Source organism: Cryptotermes secundus, unplaced genomic scaffold, assembly GCF_002891405.2.
Source record: "Cryptotermes secundus unplaced genomic scaffold, Csec_1.0 scaffold159, whole genome shotgun sequence".
Lineage (NCBI taxonomy): Eukaryota > Metazoa > Arthropoda > Insecta > Blattodea > Kalotermitidae > Cryptotermes > Cryptotermes secundus.
Window position 1 is genome coordinate 4,480,291 of NW_019725416.1, and position 20,777 is coordinate 4,501,067.

A 20,777-nucleotide genomic window follows, 5' to 3' on the forward strand; every position below is an offset into this window, starting at 1 on the left:
TTTACCGGTTCTCACGGTCTCTTCGCTTGCGGATTTCTTATATTTTTCCTTCTACCCTGAAGATGGAGGCGATACGTTCCTCCGAAACGTCGGTTAACACCACATATACACGGTGCCAAATCCCAGAAGACTGCTTTTTTTTCAGGTTATTTCTATTTGAAATTCAGAACCCCTCCAACCCCCTCTCTAAGTTCATCTTCATTAGGTTCGAACCCGATGTCTGAAGCTGTTTACTTCCGAATACAGTAAGTTACAAAATAAAAGTAACTGCGCTTATTTTGCTTATAATTATTTTTTTAAATAGACGCATAAATTAATACTGCGGCAGACCCCCGAAAGAACGCTCAAATACCCACTGAGTCAGGCTGAGTACATCGCAGTGTGAGTTTGGACCTAATGGCGAAAAATAAATAATTTGACCCTGCCAGCAGTCGAAGCCTGAGTAAAATTGTTTCAATTAGGTATATTATAATCTCTGTTCCTACGGATACAGTTGAAGAATGTGTTTGTCATGTCCTGTATATTTCCTTTGACAAAATTTTATGATGAACATAGAAATAGGGATAGGGGCTTCTCTGCCTGTGAGTAACATCATGTGCTTTGTGTTTGTTTCTGTAACTATCTCTTAACCCAAATAAAAGTAAGATATTCTTTGGCCGCGCTATAGCTCAAGCGGTTAGTGGCTGGCTTCCCACCGCGGCGGCCCGGGTTCGATCCCGGTTCTGGTCAAGTGGGATTTGTGATGGACAAAGTGGCACTAGGGCAGGTTTTCTCCGAGTACTTCGGTTTCCCCTTCCAATCTTTATTCCACTAATTGATCCACAATCACCCTCACCTAACATCTGGGGCTGGTACAATAGGCCAGAAGTGTCCGCAGTACAAGGGACTTAGTCCCACCTAGCAATAAAAAAAAGATATTTTTGAAAATGGTTGTATATTTATCGAACGTCTTGGATAAACAGCTCCAGGAAACTGCTAGTGACAGTGTACGTCTTAATTTGTATGATTTTATCTCTCACATATTGTGACATTACTCCTCAGTGCCGAAATAGAGGGCCCAGAAAAGTCGTTCTCGGGACTGAACTCTTACAGAGCCGCCAGATGATAAAATGTTGTTACATGTACATCCATTGCTAGGCAACGGGTTGGTAAACACGTTCCCACAGAAGCAAACAGGAGGAACAATAGGACGTCTGTTGCTAGACATCGAAGCTGTAAACACACATCCTTAACAATAGAAGACTGTGTTTTCTGTGGGCTTCGTGCAGAGGAGTTATCTTGACAATCGACGCTTTAAGTTCAGTTGAAACTAGAAGCTAGGAGCAGTTGAGAGTACAAGGACAAGAGTGGAGCGCGTCCTAGTGAATTGTGAAGATAATTGAGTACAGATTAGTACAGAGGAGTACAGAGTGATTGAAGACGAAATAACAACAAGACTTCATAGTGATTTGAATTCCTAGATTCTGCGTTTAGATCCGTTGCCAGGAGACAAGTGAAGACGGAGAACCTTAGTGCGGGTGCAACAGTGAACTGCAAGTGTGTAGAACAGCGATGGTGTTATAATTGAGTCTGATTAAGAGAACTTGTAACCGAAGTGCTAATAAATCCAGTCATCCGATATAGAGCCCGTTGTTTTCGTCACGCGTATTTATACAGAGAACACAAAGGAATACCTGATAGGCACAATCAAGGAAACAACACACCAACGAAATACAAAAACAGCCGCATTTCAAAAGAGATATGAAGAAGAAAACACTAATGACGTAACGAAAAAAATTATATTCGATTAGTTCGAAGTGCATTAGACTCCTTACAAAAATGTTGCCTGAAGATGGTTATACGTGTATATGGCCGAAACATGTAGCACTGTGATAATGCATATGTATTCTAATATTTTAATAATCTTAATAACATTTTATGCACATAAGGACGATTAAGTGTGAATGAATGTTAATTGTTGCATTATAGAGAGAAACAGTACTATAAGTATACTATACAATAAGTATACAATACTATACAGTAAGTGACTACTAGACAATAGCGAAACTACACATAGACCTAAAAATATACCGTCCAACTCTACCAGACACACCTGATTAAAACCCCAATACAAGAATTAAAATGATACCTAAGTATATGATTTACGCCACTGGGCATGACTAATTCACGGGCGAGTACTTATTGAACATATACATTTATTGTAGATTCTACAGATTATCTATAATAATTGTGTGGGAAAGAATCTGTCAGTGCAACACGTACTATACACGAAAAAGCCTTCGCTGTCTGTTGAAGAAATGTAATATATTCAATATTTAGGCATTATTTTATGATTTAATATATGTGTCGTAACTTTCAAAATGTAATATGCATCGCAGAATCCTTTTAACTGCAATTTACGTTGTTATCTATTAAAGCGAGCGTTGAAATATTAATATGCCGTGCACATTACAGTATAGGCCTATAAGCTCGTTCTTCTTGGCACGGTTATATGGCAGTCCACGTCATTTCCATGCAGGGATGCACATTTATCACCGAACGAACTTATATTCATGTGAACTAACATCTTAGAAGTTTATCATTCAACTGCATCCGAACCAAGCCATTACCTTCACATGTTATTGCTGGTGACTAATAAATCACTTCTTTTTGTGCCAGGTCTTGCTTACGGTTTTGTACAAAGAGATTCTCAAGTGAGGTCAATAGCGATTTTCAAACCGCTAAATTATATAAGAGCTACAGGTAAATACAATGAAGTTTAACCAATATCTTTATGTCGATTTTTATTAAAATTATATAAGTGTATAAAGTAAAAGAAAAAGTTATATCTGTAACAGGCCGTGAAGGCCCATAGTTTTATGAGACGTCGAGGCTCCCACATTTTCTCTAGACAATCGGCTCACAGATGACGGTAAGGTTGTCAGCCTTACGCGCCAGCCGCCCTTTACACCTGGTACTCATTTCTGTTAGAGGCTTAGTCGAACCCAGGGTCATAGTGCGGCTGGAAGGATTAGGTAAATTGAAAACAAAATCCACCTCATCGGGACTTGAACCCGCGACCTTCCGTCTTGTAACATAGTACCTCAACCAACTTTTTAAATACTGGCTCTCAGCTGATCACCGAAGTTAAGCAACATTGGGCATGGTTAGTACTTGGATTGGTGACCGCTTGGGAACATCACGTTTCGTTGACAAGTGTACAAAGTAGTTGCAAGGAAAATTCAGAGTTTAAGGCCTGCATCTCCATTTTCTATAGACAGTGAAATACGTCTGAACCAGCGGTTCCAAAATTGCTATAGTCCCCAGAATTCACTTGCCAAAGAATATGTTAGCGAAACCATATTGAGGTGCTCGCCCAGTCAGGTGGAGGATATCTTGTTTAATACACCTTTTTTAACGCGGCGTCATTCTATGTCTCTACAATCCTTATGGACCTTCTTTTTCAGTTTCTTAATCTATACACAATCGGTAGGACTCCTTGGACTGGAGATCAGCCCATCGTAAGGCCGCTACCTACACACAGAACAATACAAACACAGAATAAACGCACGCAGACATCCATAGCTTGAGTGGATTCGAACACACGATCCCAGTGTTTTAGCGGGCGAAGACAGTTCATGCCTTAGACCGCACGGCGACTGTGAGCAGCAACGAGGAGTCATTATGTAAGCGATCTCCTTATGGCGAAGAAAAAATTAACACGTCTATGAACGTAAGCAATTCTGGCTTGGGGCGGTTCCTGGTGCAGATCTCAACGTGGAGATCAAATGTCTTGAATGAGGTTCGTCGTGGTTTTGCTGTCCCTCCAGGCAGATACCGTCATAGTCGCTTCGGCCGCTTCCTCCCTCACATCAGTTCATTGTTTGCTAATTATCCTATTGTCTGGTACTGTATAGTTGGAGCTCTAAGTGAAGCAAGAATAAATACGTGAGTGAATAAATGAATTAAGTAACTTTTTCTATCAAGACCTAACCGCTGTTACCAGTTTCATCACAGAGAATAGGAGAGATTTATAATACAGTGCGTTCAGTTAAGGAGGAAACTTCGCAACACCGCTGATTCGGCACAATATTCCTCACAGATTGCTGCTGTAACTGCTGAGAGCAGAATGAGTCATTAGCGCTGATAAACGCGCGCCGTTACAGTTAGTTACAGCAGCAATCTGTGAGGAATATTGGGCCCAGTCAACGGTGTTGCGAAGTTTCCTCCTTGATTGAACGCCCTGTATTTCAAAGCCTAATTTCAAATAAGTTGATATTTCCATGGTACAGAAACATCCTTGGAAAGTTTGTAGTTGTTAAGTTGTTCAGGAGATTGCCTCCTTGTGTTCGGCGTCAGTACTCATTACTATCAATAAAATCTTGCTATTGGCCCCTTTCCTGAACCAGAAAACCTTATTCTCACTTTCATATCCTGTTTTTATAATATACGTTTTAATATTGTCACGTGTTTAGGGTTCTGTCTCTCGACGGGGTATGGATTGGTGAACTGGATTTATTGACCACTTGTATACACCACTCAGAACTACAGGTAATTATAGCGCTATTTCTATTCTCCACAATTCACAGATCAACACAGTACCCGCTAGGACTTTTTCCCGCCTGCTTTGTCTTTAACGGTCGCTCCATAGCAACGGTTTCTAACTGGAGATTCTTAAGCTTCCCGCGCTCACGTTGCTACTGTCCGGCGAATATCTCGCAACTAAACTCTTGTCAGCTCAGAACTTAACTGTAGCGCCATCTCTTCTCGGCCTCCTTTACAGAGCTCGACTCAACTGACAACCCTCAACTGGGTCCCAGGCTGGCGGCCATTTCACACCAACCTCGCAGTCTTCTCTTCACAGGTTGACTTTAAACTGTCAACTGTCAACTTGAACTGTCCTCAAGGTAACTCCGCGGCGTGGACTACATTGAGAACACCACTCTTCTATTGTTGCGCGAGTTCTTTCCGCGGGAACATGTTCATCGAGCCGTTGCGTAGAAACGGATTGCATAACCCCGTTGTTCTATTGTTGCGTGCGTTACCTAGCAACGGCCACCGTTTACAGAGTCATCTCTTAGCAACGGGTCTATACGTCACAATATCCTTGCACCTCCGTCTAAATAGCCCAGGTTGTCTCTTCACTTCATTTATTCCGAATGAAATGTATCACTCCCCCCACCCGGGCTACATCTATCGCGCATCCATTCCGCCATTTCCAGGCTACCTGGAAGGAGTATCGTCCCTACTCCTGTCCGGTGCTCACGGAAAAAGATACCGGGACGGTTTTCCCCGGAAAAACGGCCAGAGCTTGTGGCTGATCACTTAACACTCTACTCCGTGTGAGTTCTGAGATTAAAATGCACGGAGTTGCACCTCCTCTTCCCAGTTCGCAAACGTTCAAAGGGACCCACGAATTTGTAAGTTGCGAATGACAGATCTTGAATTGACGGATAGGAGTAGATCTTCGCAAAATCCGGCACTTTTATGAGTTGTTTCTTCTAGAATGTAAAATAAAAATGTCTCGGTAGTGTGAAAATTGTCTTTAAAATACCTGATGTTGAGAATTAATGAACTATTAGAAGTAGGTATGTGAAATTTTGTACCAAAATTGATTATAAACATACCTACATATTATGTGTAGATTACTTTTGTAGGTCAAAGGTTGCCAACATGTCGGCGAAGGGAAAATTTGGTTATACCCTACAAATTTAATGTATATAATTATATTTATGTACAATAAAGTCCCTGTTATCTGGCATGTATGGGGAATGGGGTATGTTCATTATACACGTATTAATTTTCCGCTTGCATGAGAGGAACTCTTACATGAACGCAGTACAGTACCGTCAAATTAACAAACCTCCATAGTATTAAAAGTACATTGAAAGCAATGTAAATATGTGAAGTGCAGCTGACGAGAGAGGATGCCGTGCAGGACATCTAGTGGCGACTAGGAGAACTATGGTGTCGCGAGTGAACATACATTAATTGCAACATTTTGTAAAATTCTTTATAAAAATTTTATTTTGGAATTTTTGCCGGTAGCATGAAATTTTCAGGTGCTTAGATAACGAGAAGTTTACTAAATATTTTTTTTAATATAATTAATATTAGTTAATATACATGTATGACTAGAAATCTTCGTAAAATGAAAGTCAATTTTACGAGCTCTTATCTGGGCTTCGTGTTATCCTTCAAATGACTGACCATAAATACTGTAATTAACGTAAGGGCAAGACGTGCTTTTCACTGCAGTGGTTTTGAGGCTTATAAATAAAATCACGCTTAAGAAACAGATTATATGTCGTACAATGTGCATTCTTTTCAAATTATCCCCCATGGTTATGATATTGAATTGTTAATTAAATATTGCCATTGAACACAGTGTTAAAACCGGTTGTTTATTCAAGTTAGAAAAAAGGACGAATAATACTAGCAGGTTAGCTTGTCTGAAGAATGGCTCCTCTGATGTAAGGAAGTCACGGTGCCCTTCAAGCAGTAGCAGTCGACCGTATATATTAGCAGAAATGCTGGATTCATACGTTGCCAGGGGCTGCTTCCCATCGGGACTCCTATCTGTGATTATAGTCACACCGATTTAATGACTCTTAATATTAGTTCTCCAGGCTGTCCGCCTCCAAACAGCATTGGCCTATAGTCACATGTGTGATGCAAGATTCTGTGCTTTCCGAATGAATAAGCAAACGATTCTTACTACTGCTAGACATCCTTATCTGTACAGCTGCAAGGTTGCTTTGACCTTTGGAGCTGAAATTAAGATCTGTCAACAGCTCTGCAATCTTTTTCCATAGTTGGAGCTTTCTACGTCACACGAAGGCGGAGTCACGGATATATGAAATCGCAGCGCGACTGTTGAAACAAATTTGTTGTATATTTTCAGACCTTGTAGAATAATGAATAAACAAAACATATGCAAAATGAGGGACAGATAAAGATGTAGGCTGTAGGAAACCAATTATTAAGTATGCCTTCCTGTATTTAATGACGCCAAAGCAACTGCATAGATGATTCAGTGAGTTTTCTAGGCAGCACGGCCATGAAGAGGATTTAAGTGGTCTGCCTTGACGGAACGGGTGTTCGATTCCTCTGTATGAGTTCGCTATCGCAAAAATATCTCACGCTGTAAGGTCGAATTAGAAGATATTTGATGATTATGGGTTATGATTATGAAGAAGAAGGCTGAGGAAATGATTGTAAAGCATTATACAGAGTTATTCAAAAAGAATGAACCGATTTCATGACGCATTGCTTCAGTTCTCAAGCATCATCATGGAATGAATCAGTGACCATTTGAAAGAGGAGTTATCTCAGTTATGAATGGCTGCCACAGGGGCGCTGAAGGCGCGTCCTTCTTCCGGCAACGTTCAGTTGTTCGTTTACCCTCGGAAGGGCGGGTCCTCAGCAAAGGGCGTTCTGCGTTCTCGAGTTCGCGAAAACAAATTCCTTTGTCACGGTGCAGCGTGCTTTTTGAAGGCTATTCGGCATTAGTCCTGGCATTTTTTTTCTGGAGGAAGTGAATTTGGAATATGAAACATAAAGCAATAATGCAGTATGATAAAATAAGAATGTTAAGTTCCTTATTCTGCAAACGGGACTAGAGCGGTAACTCTAGTAGACCGAATTGTTCGATGCTTAAGGAATATTTCATGTAATATTTCAGCTGATTTTCTATGACACCGAGCAAATAACTTGGGCAGATGTAGAATTTAACATGGATCCATGATCGTATTAAACAATGCGACAGTCTACAGACCTTCAGCCGCCGATTTTAAGCGCTGTTGATCTAGCCAAATTTAAATTAAATACATATTTTTTAGGTTAACATGTCAAGTTTTCTATTTTTATTCATGTTCTTCATACTTCTGTTCACTTCAGGGCAAATATTTGTATCGGTAAGGTCCCTGTGCTCAACAAATTAAGCACTACACCATGAAAGCGTATAGGCGAGTGGATCTATAGATCAAATTATCTTGACCTCGGCACTAGCAGGAGGTGAGTGGTCAGCTTCACACCCCTGCCGCTTTACCCATTGGATAGGAAGCTGGATGGGCCTCAGAGCCGGTCTGGACGATATGGAGAAGAGAAAATTCTTGATCCTACCGGGGCTCGAACTCCGAACCCTCAGCCATCCAGCCTGTAGCCAGCCGCTATACCGACTACGCTACCCCGGCTCCATTTGTATCGGTAAACTGGAAAATTATATTTTCTTATAATGCTGACAGTTACCTAAGGCACAGTGCTGCCCCACAGTGGTTTGAAGTCCTGGCCTATAGTGTTACTGACGTAATGGGGAATTTGGTGTTAAGTATGGCAGTAAATTGATATCTTCGTTCGATCTCACTTTTTTTCGGTTTGGGTATGTAGGACCTGCACCTTGTGATCATCAAGTCCGTATCAGTTCCTTTAATGATAATATTGTAAAATCCACGTTGTAGGTTTTTCTGGACACGTCATTGTAGACAAATTAGTTTCGGCCTTGAGATAGTTGATGAGTTAAAATCGACTCAGCTGGCACCAGATGCACAGCGCTTATCAAGTCTTATGTCATTCCCGTCTGTATTTAGCAATACTTACGTAATTAGGCGGCAACAAGGAAGTGTGTTGGGTTACCTGGGTGAGTGAGCGAAATGTCGGCACAAACCTGTAGACCTTGAAAATACCTCTAGGGTGTTCAGAGCTCGGATCCGTGCCACGGTAGTCATAGCATTCGTGGCCAGGCACGCTAACCTTCATCATTCATCGTGGTCTCATTTCCACCCACAAGCCGTCCAGAATGTAGCGTCTGAGAAACAGATTGTTGTGGGTGAATGATGCAAGGATTGGATAAAATAATGGAAACACTGCAGATACTGTACACATTTCTTTATTAATATGGTGTTGGATCACCTTCTGCCTTCAGTACAGCCGCAGTACTTCTTGGAAAAGACTTGTACAAGTTTTGGTCTCTAACGGAATTTTATACCATTCTTCTTGAACGTCTTCAGGTTGTTTTAGAGATATTGGAGGCGCGAAACTGTTCCTCACACTAGTCTCCGAAACTGACCAGAGTAGTTCAGTGATGTTCAAATCTGGTGATTGCGCTGGCCAGGGAAGATGTTGAACTTCACTTTCATGCTCTTAAATCCATGACTGAACAGTTCCAGCTGTGTGAATGGGGGCATTGTCGTCTTGGAAAACCGCATCGTTTTTCGGAAATAACATCTGGATCATGGGCTGTACCTGATTACCCAATCTGCCCACGCACTCCTTTGCAGTAATTCGGTCATGAAGGGTAATAATGGAACCAACAGAATGCTGTAGCATGATACTTCTGCCCAGAGCATCACAGAACTTGCTCCGTGTTTCACTGTTGGAGCCAGGAATTCCTTGGATGTTCTTAAAACATAAACTCTTCATGGTGTAAGGAACAGCGTGAAAGATGGCTTATCTGACCATAGCACGGACGCGTTTCCAGGTGCCTGATGTCCGCTTTTTATGCTCATGACATCAGCGTTTACTCATGTGAGCATTACTTTTAGTAGTCAGAGGTTTAGCAATTGCAGCCCTACTGCGAATGTTGAATTTATGAAGCTCACGTCAGACAGTTTTTGTGGGAACAGGTTCTTCAAGATGAATATTCAGCTCTGCTGACATCTGTGCTACAGTAATTATATGATTTTTCGAAACAATCCTTCTCAATATAAGACGATCTCTATCTGTCAGTGCTGATTTTCGCCCACTGTTACGCGTTGCTAATGTCTTCTCATGATTCGTGCATGTCGACATAACCTTAGGAACTCTCGCTCTCGATACACCTAATAATATGGCAGTTTTGGCCACACATGCTTCAGTTAAACGCACACCAACGATCTGTCCTCTTTCAAAATCAGACAAATCTCCCATTTTCCGATTCTTTCGCAAGGACTGTCACTCAAGACAGTTACTAATGAACTTACGCGAGCACTACAAAGGATAAACAAATGGAAAAACATTCAGTGTTGCCAACTGAAGTTCTTTCAATATAGCCAACACAAATAAATTCCGTTCCTCAGTTACTTAGTGTTTCAATTACTTTGTTCACCCCCTGTATATGTGTCTTCTTTCCAAGGCTGTATTCACAGTTTATTATGTAATGAGTGGTGTACAACTGACGGACCAAGAAAGAGAGGCGTTCCTAGGTGAACTCATAAAGCGTGTGTAGGATTTGAGGTTCTTACAGCGTACTTATGAAGAGAGCTTTATTCTGGAATATAGCACCTTGTAGTCCGTCCAAAGTCAACCGACGTTTCGGAGAAACATGTCACCTCCATCTTCAGTGTCGAAAAATAAGCGAAGCGGGAAACCAGCGTGAAGGAGGTAGCGAGCAGGTTTCTTTCTTTGCTTATTCTCCGACCCTGTAGTTAGAGGCAGCATGTTTCTCCGAAACGTCAGATGACTTTCAACGGACTACACAGCGTTATACCCCGGAAGATAGAACCTTCATAAAACGTAGTTTCTTATTGCATAGATTATTAAACCTACAGGTCTATTACTATTTTTATTTTATTTTTGTGAAAAGTTCAATACCTAAGTAAATATTCTATCAGTGTTGAATTTATCATATATAAACCTAATGTTTCGAACCTTCGCCATGTTTGATGACCTAAATACAGGACCATGTTTGTGATGTGTCCTTACCAGATTTTAGATGCTTCCTCCAGTAACTCATTGCTTACCGCCATCCAGACGAAAACTAAGGAAAATCTTCGCACAGCCGTCATTTTATTATTTTGACATTCTAAAAAAAAAATATTGTCTGTATAAAAGTTACATTTTTTTACACGTCATTTTACGATTTCATATGAAGTAACGGTCGCACATTACAATTTCGCATGGCCACTCACATCACGTTCAAAGCAAGTTTCGTGAAAATCTGTTTCAAATGGTGAAACTGGTGATTCAGATATACAAGTATGGGCATACACATCGTACACGTAGAATGGTGATTCCTTAAGCCTACTCTTACTCTCTCCAGTAACAGCAGTGTCCATATGTAGCGTGAATTTCCCAGTTAAATATTGTATACGGGGTATGCATTGTTAAATATTTTTCTTTTCCACAAGGTAAAGGTATCCCTATATCAGGCCGTGGAGGCCCATAGGGTTGTGAGATGTTGAGGCTCGCACATCTTCTAGACCAGTGTTTCTCAACCTTTTGAAGTCCAGGGACCAGTAAAATATCTGAGCAATTCTACGGACCAGTAGGTTATGTAGGTCTATTTTTTAAACCTATGTGGTATTACCAACATTTAGGACATACTCTGTCATTTAGAACATAATAAATCTAGAAGCATGTTTTGAATACATATGGTAACATAATTATTTAAATTGGAAGTAAACTATTAAAAATGAATAATCATTGAACAAAGTTTTAAGCTTTATTAAACAAATAAAGAATATGATATAATCATGTTACTACTTACTTTAATGAGATTCTTGAGCTTTTCGGCCCTTACAGAGTTCCTGCATATCTGGCTCAATATTGGTCAACTTCAGTCGAAGATCGGCACACACTATTATTTTTTTATTTCTAGTGGGGTGGGACTAAGCCCCTTGTACTGCGGCCACTTCTGGCCTATTGTACCAGCCCCAGATGGTAGGTGAGGGTGATTGTGGAGCAGTTGGTGGAATGAAGATTGGCAGGGGAAACCGAAGTACTCGGAGAAAACGAGCCCTAGTGCCACTTTGTCCACCACAAATCCCACTTGACCAGACCAGGGATCGAACCCGGGCCTCGGCCGTGGGAAGCCAGCGACTAACCGCTTGAGCTATGGCGCGGCCCGGCGGCACTCACACTAAGACGATTTCTGTGTTCTGTTTTTGTTTGAAAGATGGATGAAAATGTTTTCTTACGGTCTCCCGGCCGAGTTTATACCCAGGACATCCTAAATACGAAGCAGGAGTGATACGCTTGAATTAATGTTAATTCAGATTTAAATAGAAAGGTAAATTTTTCATCTGTTACATCGCCATGCTGTTTATGTGCAGTATATTGTGTGTAAACATTTGCCATGGCATAAAATTCAGTGGCACACTTCCCATATATTATACAGTGAGTTCCCCCTCCTCATTCTTCTCCTCGATCGAGCACCCAGGCGGAAGGGTTCGTCTCTCCCCCCTAAAGTCGGTTCGACCACTGTCAAGTTTGGCCCGCAGAAGCGCTATAAAGAGAATTTACTGAATTTATGTGCCATTGGCGGTGCTTTCAAACTCGCGCGCGCGCATGTATATATATGGAGGGGGAGAGAGAGATCCACTACCCCTGTATGGAGGCGGGGTAGAATACCTCGCATCGTAGGAGGCGACGAAAAGGAACCCAGTGCATGGGGATATAACCGGGCCACCCTGTTCCTAGGGGATATACATACGGGGACCTAGCCCTCCAGGTTGGGGGAGTCTCGAATTTGAGACAGTAAAATATGTCACGAGGACCTCAGAATGACTGCGCTGGCAGGGGCCAGCAGCAATTGTAAACTACAGACCCATCCTCTCGTCAGAGAGGATGTTGCATAAGGACTATGAAGGCAAGTATTCAGTTAAAAAAATTGCTGGTCGTGAGTCTCAAGGGGCTTGTTGCCAAGACGAATTGATTGGTGGTAAACCGCCAGTCGTAAATNTGGTGTCTCGAATTTGAGACAGTAAAATATGTCACGAGTCCTACGGGACTCGGACCTCAGAATGACTGCGCTGGCAGGGGCCAGCAGCAATTGTAAACTACAGACCCATCCTCTCGTCAGAGAGAATGTTGCATAAGGACTATGAAGGCAGGTATTCAGTTTAAAAAAAAAATTGCTGGTCGTGAGTCTCAAGGGGTTTGTTGCCAAGACGAATTGATTGGTGGTAAACCGCCAGTCGTAAATCAACTCTGACTCTGAGATTCACTAAATTTTCCCTTCTTATTCCGAAATAATTTATAGAAACATATGGGGTTGAAAACTGGACCCTGAGAGTGGCTGTCCTTTAGTTTTGGCACTCCGCCTCAGTAGATACCGGAATATTATCTTACAGCAGGCCGTGGCCCTTTGCTTCCACGTTCTTTCGTACTGGTCATGCTTATCATTTTACCAACACCGCATAACCTGCTGGTAGAGTTCTAATCTTGACACTTGGGGTGTGAGGAAGCGGAGCGCGGGATCAAGTGACCGTCAGCAGGAGAAGGGACGGAAACAACCCAACTTACTTTGTATAGCATCAGCTCAGAACATACTGGCCACTAGCGTACTTACGTAAGCTCAACTAGACTGAACTAAAGTGAATCTATTTTGACTCAGGTAGTAGTTGTTTATCCATGTCTTTAATGATTCCGACTTTCTGAGTTTCCCACAGCTATCTCGATTAGATCCTTTCACTTTAGGTGACTGCTCAACATCAGTAAATAAACCAAAGGAGAGACAGATTGGCGTCAAGACACGGTTGTGTATAGACTACTTTTTACTATGAGTAAAAAGAGTTCAGAGTCAGGACTCTGAGCTGCTGAAACCACATGCGTATATTCCATAATATGCCGAAGTGGCATGCAGCAGAAACATGAGATCTGTAATAATTTTAGCCGAACGGGAGAACTAATTTAAAGTTCGTTACGTGCAGAGGTTGTCAAAATTACAAACAGAATAATTTAGACAATGGAATCGTGTCATGCATGAGAGAATAATAATGAATGGCAAATGGGCATTCGGTGTAGAAATCACCCTTTACAACATTGCTGCGGTTTTATTTTGAACGTTACGCGGAGCGGCCATATTAATGTACACGACAGATAGAAATGTTATGATTTATACATCCAAATAGGACCTAATGTTTAAGTGAATTACCGTGCTGTTGATATTCTTTCATTTATGAACAATTCGTGATCTCATTATTGATATTTTCATAAAGTTTCTGTTGAAGTATAATTAATTTGTATTGTTTATCAGTGCTGTGCTTTGCGAAATGAAAAAAAGAGACCGCCGGACATACAGATACGATCTCCTCATAGCGTATTTAATTTATGCACTTCTTGTAAAGAACGTAAAAAAATGTGTCATTTAATCATTTCGCAACTAAAGCATATCAGTCCACTTACTAGTTAATATTATAATACATCTGTTATATTTCTAATAACTAATTATTTATCATTACCGGGATAGTGACTGGTTACGGGCTGGACGACAGAGGGGTCGGAGTTCAAGTCCCGGTTGGATCAAACATTTCTCTTCTTCACGCTGTGCAGACCGACTCTGGGGCCCACCCAGCCTCCTATCCAATGAGTACCGGGACCTCTTCCCCGGAGGTAAATCGGCAGGGGCGTGAAGCTGACCACTCGCCTCCAGCCAGTGCTGAGGTCAAGAAAATGTGGATCTATACATTCACTTCCCCATACGCCTTCATGGCGTAGTGTTTAATTCAGTTAAGCACAGGGACAACTTTACCGTTTTTACTCGCTTCTTCTCTTTCGTACTTAGTCCCTTTTTGGAGCCGAAAGTTCTTCATCGAAGTAGTAAAAGTCTTCACCAGACAATATCTGGAATTTGTTCAATACAGTCTACGTGGTCACAGCTACCTTTAGTTATTGTTTCCGCATAGCCAGTTTTAGTAATGTTCACCAGTTACGTTCAAGTCTCCCAGATGTCTTCTTCATATGCGATTTCTCCATAACGTACTTTGTAAAAGTATTGTTTCAACTGCACATAATACGTGGTCATATTAGTGTTCTCTGTTTAATTACACTGTACCAGGATATGTCTGTCAGTAAAGCTGTCGGCTGTGTGCTGGACGGCCTATATTCGATTCCCTTCAGGGGCAAGATTTCTTTTCCTTCGCCCCCACTTTCAGATCACCCAGCCTCCAGTCCACTGGTAATTGGGGGGGAGGGGCTCCTTTGTCAGGGATATCTATTTCCGAGGTTAAGGGTGAGCCTAGTTATACCTCCACTCCCCCATACGTCTTCATATTGTGAGGCACAGAGAGATTTACCTTACCGTTTGGATGTAGGCTGTTTCATTATTTAATAGTAGATTATATATTACAGTTACAAAAGAAAGAATTCTTAGAATTAGTCTAAATTTAACGTTAGTCCTCACAATAGGATAGGGCAAATTCTTGTCATTTCCGTACGCCTTCGGAAAAGTTTGACGTCGAGTTAATAGCACCAGTCGTATTGTGGATGTCATGGGTTCAGCTCTCTTCACGGATGCTGGTTATCTTGTTGGGATTGTTTGTGGTTTTCCTCAGTGACTTCAATCGAATCCTGAGATAGTATTTCCGAGAACGTAACGACCATTTATAACTAATGCAGATGAAAATCATAGCTGAGTAACTAGAGCTCAATCACACGGCGTATTTTCTCTTATTCGTCCTCAGTTTCATAGTAATTCCTGAAAATATGATTTCGTACTTTTCCAAACGACGACATTTTGAAGTATCGGCGTGGTACCCCTGTCCGGTTATAAACAAAAGTACAGCGCTCTGTGCTTCAAAACCGTTGGTATGTAACCGACTTCTAGCCTCCAAATAGGTTGTCGCATAACTCAATTTCCATAAGAATATGTCCAAAAGAGATATAGTCTTTTGAATTGGGGTTTAACTTCACCTTCCTGCTTAGCCAATTAAGTGAGTATATATGAGTATGTGACGGCCTCAGAGTTCCTGGCTACAGATCCAGCGGTCCCGGGTTCGATTCCCGGCGCTACCAGATTTTCTGGGAAGTATTGGGTTTGGAACGGGGTCTACTCAGCCTCGTATGGATAATTGAGAAACTATTTCAAGGAAATAGCGACTGCGATCTAGAAAACCGAAATTAATGGCCATGGGGATCCGTTGCGCTGAACACGCGACATCCTCTATCCCCTAAAGTTGGCACTAACTTCGCCGACAAGCGGCGGTCGCTCTCTCGGTATAGTAAAGCAGATCTTTTTGACGTCAGTAGAATATATCTGTGTACTATTAACAGTGTAAGATGAGGACCAAAGCGATCGCGCTGAACATAACAGGGCTTTTCTTCCATTAGGATGCCATCTCAGGGTACGACAGACCTCCAGAGATGTTTTTTACTATGTATACCTTCCTCCATTGAAACACGTTGCATCCTGTTCTCAGAGCTCAGTCGCCTAATGATATACCGATATCGAATTTTAGTAACTGTCTGTTCTGAGAACAAGAGAAATGTAAACATAAGTAGACCTAACCTGCAATCTGTGGACAGTATTTCGTGTTACTGAACGGTAACTTGTGCTGACAGGTCTAGGCATAGTCAACACGCACAGAACTATAAACAAATTTAGGTTTGAAGAAAGCAGTCTTCTGGGATGTAGCGCCGTGTAGATGTGGTGTTAGCCGACGTTTCGGAGGAAGTTTCGCCTCAATCTTTAATAATTTTAGTTGAATAGCCAAGTGCTTCTTAACGTGAGCCGGTGTGGGCGATGTGGGCGATGTGGGCGATGTTGGCGAATGTGAGGTTGAGGTGTAAGCATTGATTGTTGTAGTTGCATTTTCAGTTGCTGGAAATGATTTTTTAAAACAGAAAATGAATATGGTTCGATTTTGGAACGAAAGTTAATTTGGTTTCATGCCTGTAATGATGCAGAGCTTCCGTGGAAGTGAAGATACGGTGAACCGTCTCACTACTTCAGATGCAATTTATTCAGAACTACAGCGAATATTTATGAAAAGTAAAGGGAATTAAGACCGCACCAAATTACTGAAACTAGCGGTCTGTTATGTGACTGTTATTAGCCCTGTTTCTCAGAAGAGCCTGTCTATTCAAATTATGGATGACGATGACCCTTCTATGTTGTACACCCCTGTTATCAGTGAAGTCGATTTCCAAGCAATCAAAGAGCAACGGGGACTTCTTGTTGAGTATGATAAATTTCCTCAGTAGTTGATAAAGTTACTTCACTTTTATAACAGTGATGGGAGCAACTACCATCTCATTGTTGAAGAAGCAGTTGGAGAAACATTTGGGTCGCCCCAACTGTGATGAGGATCATTGAAACAGACCAATTCAAACAGCTGTGTCACCTCTGTCTCAGAATAAGCATAGGGACTGATGCTGAAGTTAAGAAGCACTTGTCTATTCAACTAAAATTGTTAAAGATGGAGGCGATACGTTCTCCGAAACATCGGTTAACACCACATCTCCATGGCGCTACATCTCAGAAAACTACCTTCTTCATAGTCACTGCCGTGAAAACCTCAAATCTTACAAATTTAGGTTTGTTTCAAGTTTCATTGCAATGTAAGAACTCTGTGATTTGCAGATGTAATTTTCCGGGACTGGAATTTGTGGCATCGTGTCAATTACTCTCAATGTCTCTACAGTTTATAATAGACTCAAAAAGCTCAGGGACAGTCACAAAAGCATAACGCCTGAAAGGCTTATATTCCTTTGCAACACTAACATACAATGAATGCACAATGGACAGATCATACGAACTACTCCCTTTATTGCCATTGAATTAGAAATCCTTAGTAAATGTTGTGGATACCATTTAATATTACTGCATTCAGATCGGCTATAATCCATATTTTACGTGAAGCTGAAATGAAGTTTATCAGATTTGTCGAAAACGGTTAATTGTACAGAAGATTTGTACATAGCAAGGAATGTAGAACCCGTTCATTTTGTTATATTTTAGCGTCCTGTTGCACTGATTTATGTCCATGATTTATTCTAGCCGTCTTACAGTGCATACACTCATCCACTTCACTCTTCACTCCCGCACTACATGTTTCGGCACAAAGGTGCCATCTTCAGGTGCTTTTCGATTTACGTTAAACTACTTCACTGCATGCCTTGCCGTCTTCATACTAAAATAACTAAAATATATGTTCATCATATATATTGATAAATATTAAAAATATTAAAACTGTTCAGGATTTTTTATCCCTACGTCGCATCTCAATACGCGAGTCACACCTATCCTCTTCTATCGGAGCACTCTTCCTACTTTCATGTGTGTATTGTGCTTTGTGTTGTGTCTTGCTCCTGTGACTGCGTGTGTTATACTGCTGGGCCTGCTGGGTATGTGTGTGTGTTCATTTTACTGACACTTTTGAAACGTAATGTTATCCTATTATGACTTTGTACAGGGCATAATTTTCAGTGCTATTATTTTTGCTATAGTTAAGTTCATCTACCCACCTAATCACCTGCCTACCTATGGCTCTACAGCACTTTGGACCGTGGCCTCTTTTTTCAGTTTCTCAGCCCTATGTATAATCGGTAGGACTCCAACAAAGGGCCGTAGAATGACTGATTATCGAACACTTTCGGCATTCTTTACCGATGCCCTCACATTCGACTTCAGCCCTAAGGTGCAATGCATAGGCAAATGTGCCACTTCTGTCAAGTTTACTGGTGCGCATCAATTCTTTGGCGGTAGGCGTGCAAGCGGGAAAAACAAAAGCACTGCATTTGAGTATAAGTGACCAGTGTATGTGAAAGATATATGTAGTTCTTAACATGGAAAGTACGTAGGCGAGTCAAATGAAAATCTTAAATATTTTTTGAGTATTATTTATTGTGCACAAGTGGTACAAAGCTGTATCACTTTTCAAAATAATCTCCCCCACGCTCAATGCAAGTCCTCCAGCGCTTACAAAATGCATGAATTCCTTTAGAAAAAAATTCTTTTTGTAGTCGGCGCAACCACTCATGCACCGCGTGGCGTACCTCTAATGTTTAAACTTGCTGCAATTTCATCCAGTGTCACTCGGCGGTTTTCCCTCACTATGGCTTCAACTGCTGCAGTGTTCTCTGGAGTCACAACTCGATGTTCCTGACCCAGACGAGGAGCATCTTCCACTGAAGTCACACCATTTGCAAACTTCCTACTCCATTCGTACACTTGCTGATGTGATAAACATGCATCACCATACTGAAACTTCATTCTTCGATAAATTTCAATAGGTTTCACACCTTCACTACACAAAAACCGAATAACAGAACGCTGTTCTTCCCTGGTGCAAATCTCAATTGGGGCAGCCATCTTATACTGGTGCTGTGACGGTGTTCGTGCATCTGCACTATTCTGCAACTTACAGGCCATTCTGCACGCTGTTTGTAGCACGCTTACCAACTTACAGGATAATGGCGTGAAATTTCGATTTTTTATTACAAATTTAAGGTTTTCATTTGACTCACCCTCGTAATAGTTGTACATCGGCTTCTTTTAATATTTTGAGGCTTTTTCCCATCACAAACTGATAATTTTTTTCAGGACTCGGAATCCAAGAAGTGTGAGAAGAAGGAAGTATCGGGGCCCCCCTTGCAGACTGCCAGCATGAGTGTACGTGCCCTTATAGAAGAGAAAATTATTCAGAAGCGCATCACCAACCCTCAGCTACAGACAACCCTTAGCCAGCAGCAGCAGCAACAACAACAACAGCAACAACAACAACAACAACAACAACAACAACAACAACAACAACAGCAGCAGCAGCAGTCATCACAGCAGCAACAGACACACCTAACTTATACAAGTGAGTGTTCTTGATGTTCTGCCTTCCCTGACCAGTGGTCCTTGAGCTTCTTGCGAACCAGTCCATAGTTAAATTTATGTGTGCCTACAAATTCTAGTTAGAGCCATAATAGGGGACCTGTGTATGTTTTATTGGCTAGAAATATTGCTGTGTTTATGACTATCGATATTGTCCCCCCCCCCATTTTCATTTACTTCTGGTGAATACACAGATCCTATTGGATACTGGTATAATATTTTACAGAAGTTTCATCATTAAGTAAGTTATAGTTACGTTTCTCTTCCTTAGGCCTAAGTACATAACTCACAGTATGATGATTTTTGACAGCATCATTTCTTCATACGAGTTCGTACTACACCGCACCACAAATTGATAGAGAAACGGCATTGAAAATTTGTTTCCACTGTAACATTTTCGTGAGCCCATCGATGCGAGTCACGTATATTGTTGATTCCGTTACGGGTGAAAGTAGTTTCATCAGTGAATGGTATTAATGGAAGCAATTGGCGATTAGTATGTAATCGGTGACAAAATTCTTGATGCATGGCACTGTCCCTTGGTTGTAGATTTTACACACGCTTTGAGTGAAAAGGGTACGAGCCGTCATCATGCAATGTTCGCTGTACACGTGTTCGTGATACACCGAGACGTGTAGAAAGTCTTCGCATGCTAGTAGTAGAGCTACGCTATACTATTTCAAGAATGTTCTCCTCCACATGTTGACGTGCTCGTTCAGATGAAATACTGAACACTGGGAAGCGTACCACGTTCACGCAATTGAACACCTTGGAAAACACCCTACGATCTGGTTTTCTGCGCATAGAAAACCGTCGACGGTATTTTTCAGCAGCAGCAGTGGCACTAACATTGCAGAAGCCGTGAATGTACAGCATATCAGCATATTTGGCATTTGTGAAGACGTGCGGCATTTTTCGCGAAACACTCCTACGGTTTCACTATCAACAGTCACAACGGTCACAACGGCCAACTGACGCTTCACACCGACTCACGTGCTTCAGACAGTGGCGCAGTACGGCGGGAGGGAAGGACAATCATCATCATCATCATCATCATTAGTAATCTGTCAGACGACAGGTCCACAGTCTCTTCCAAAACAATTCCTCCACTTAATGCGATCTAGAGCTTTCTCCTTCAAATGACAGTATCCTCTTCTGTCCCCAAGGTCATCCAGCATCTTCTTACGTCTTCTTCCTCGTCTTCTGGTCACTTCTATCCGCCCATCTATCTTTCCTTCGATAACTTCTTTTAGAAGGCAGTTTCTGCGTAAAACATGAC

At 41.5% G+C, this 20,777-nt stretch overlaps 1 protein-coding gene across 4 annotated transcripts in view; it reads left to right on the plus strand.

Annotated features, from left to right (window-relative positions):
- The window catches only part of LOC111863320, a 1,149,828-nt gene that overhangs the window by 1,081,644 nt on the left and 47,407 nt on the right, over positions 1-20,777 (plus strand). For all 4 annotated transcript variants that reach the window (XM_033751009.1, XM_033751005.1, XM_033751008.1 and 1 more), the window contains one exon: positions 19,220-19,481. In XM_033751009.1, coding sequence (XP_033606900.1) covers positions 19,220-19,481 — 262 coding nt within the window. The remainder of the gene's footprint in view (positions 1-19,219; positions 19,482-20,777) is intronic.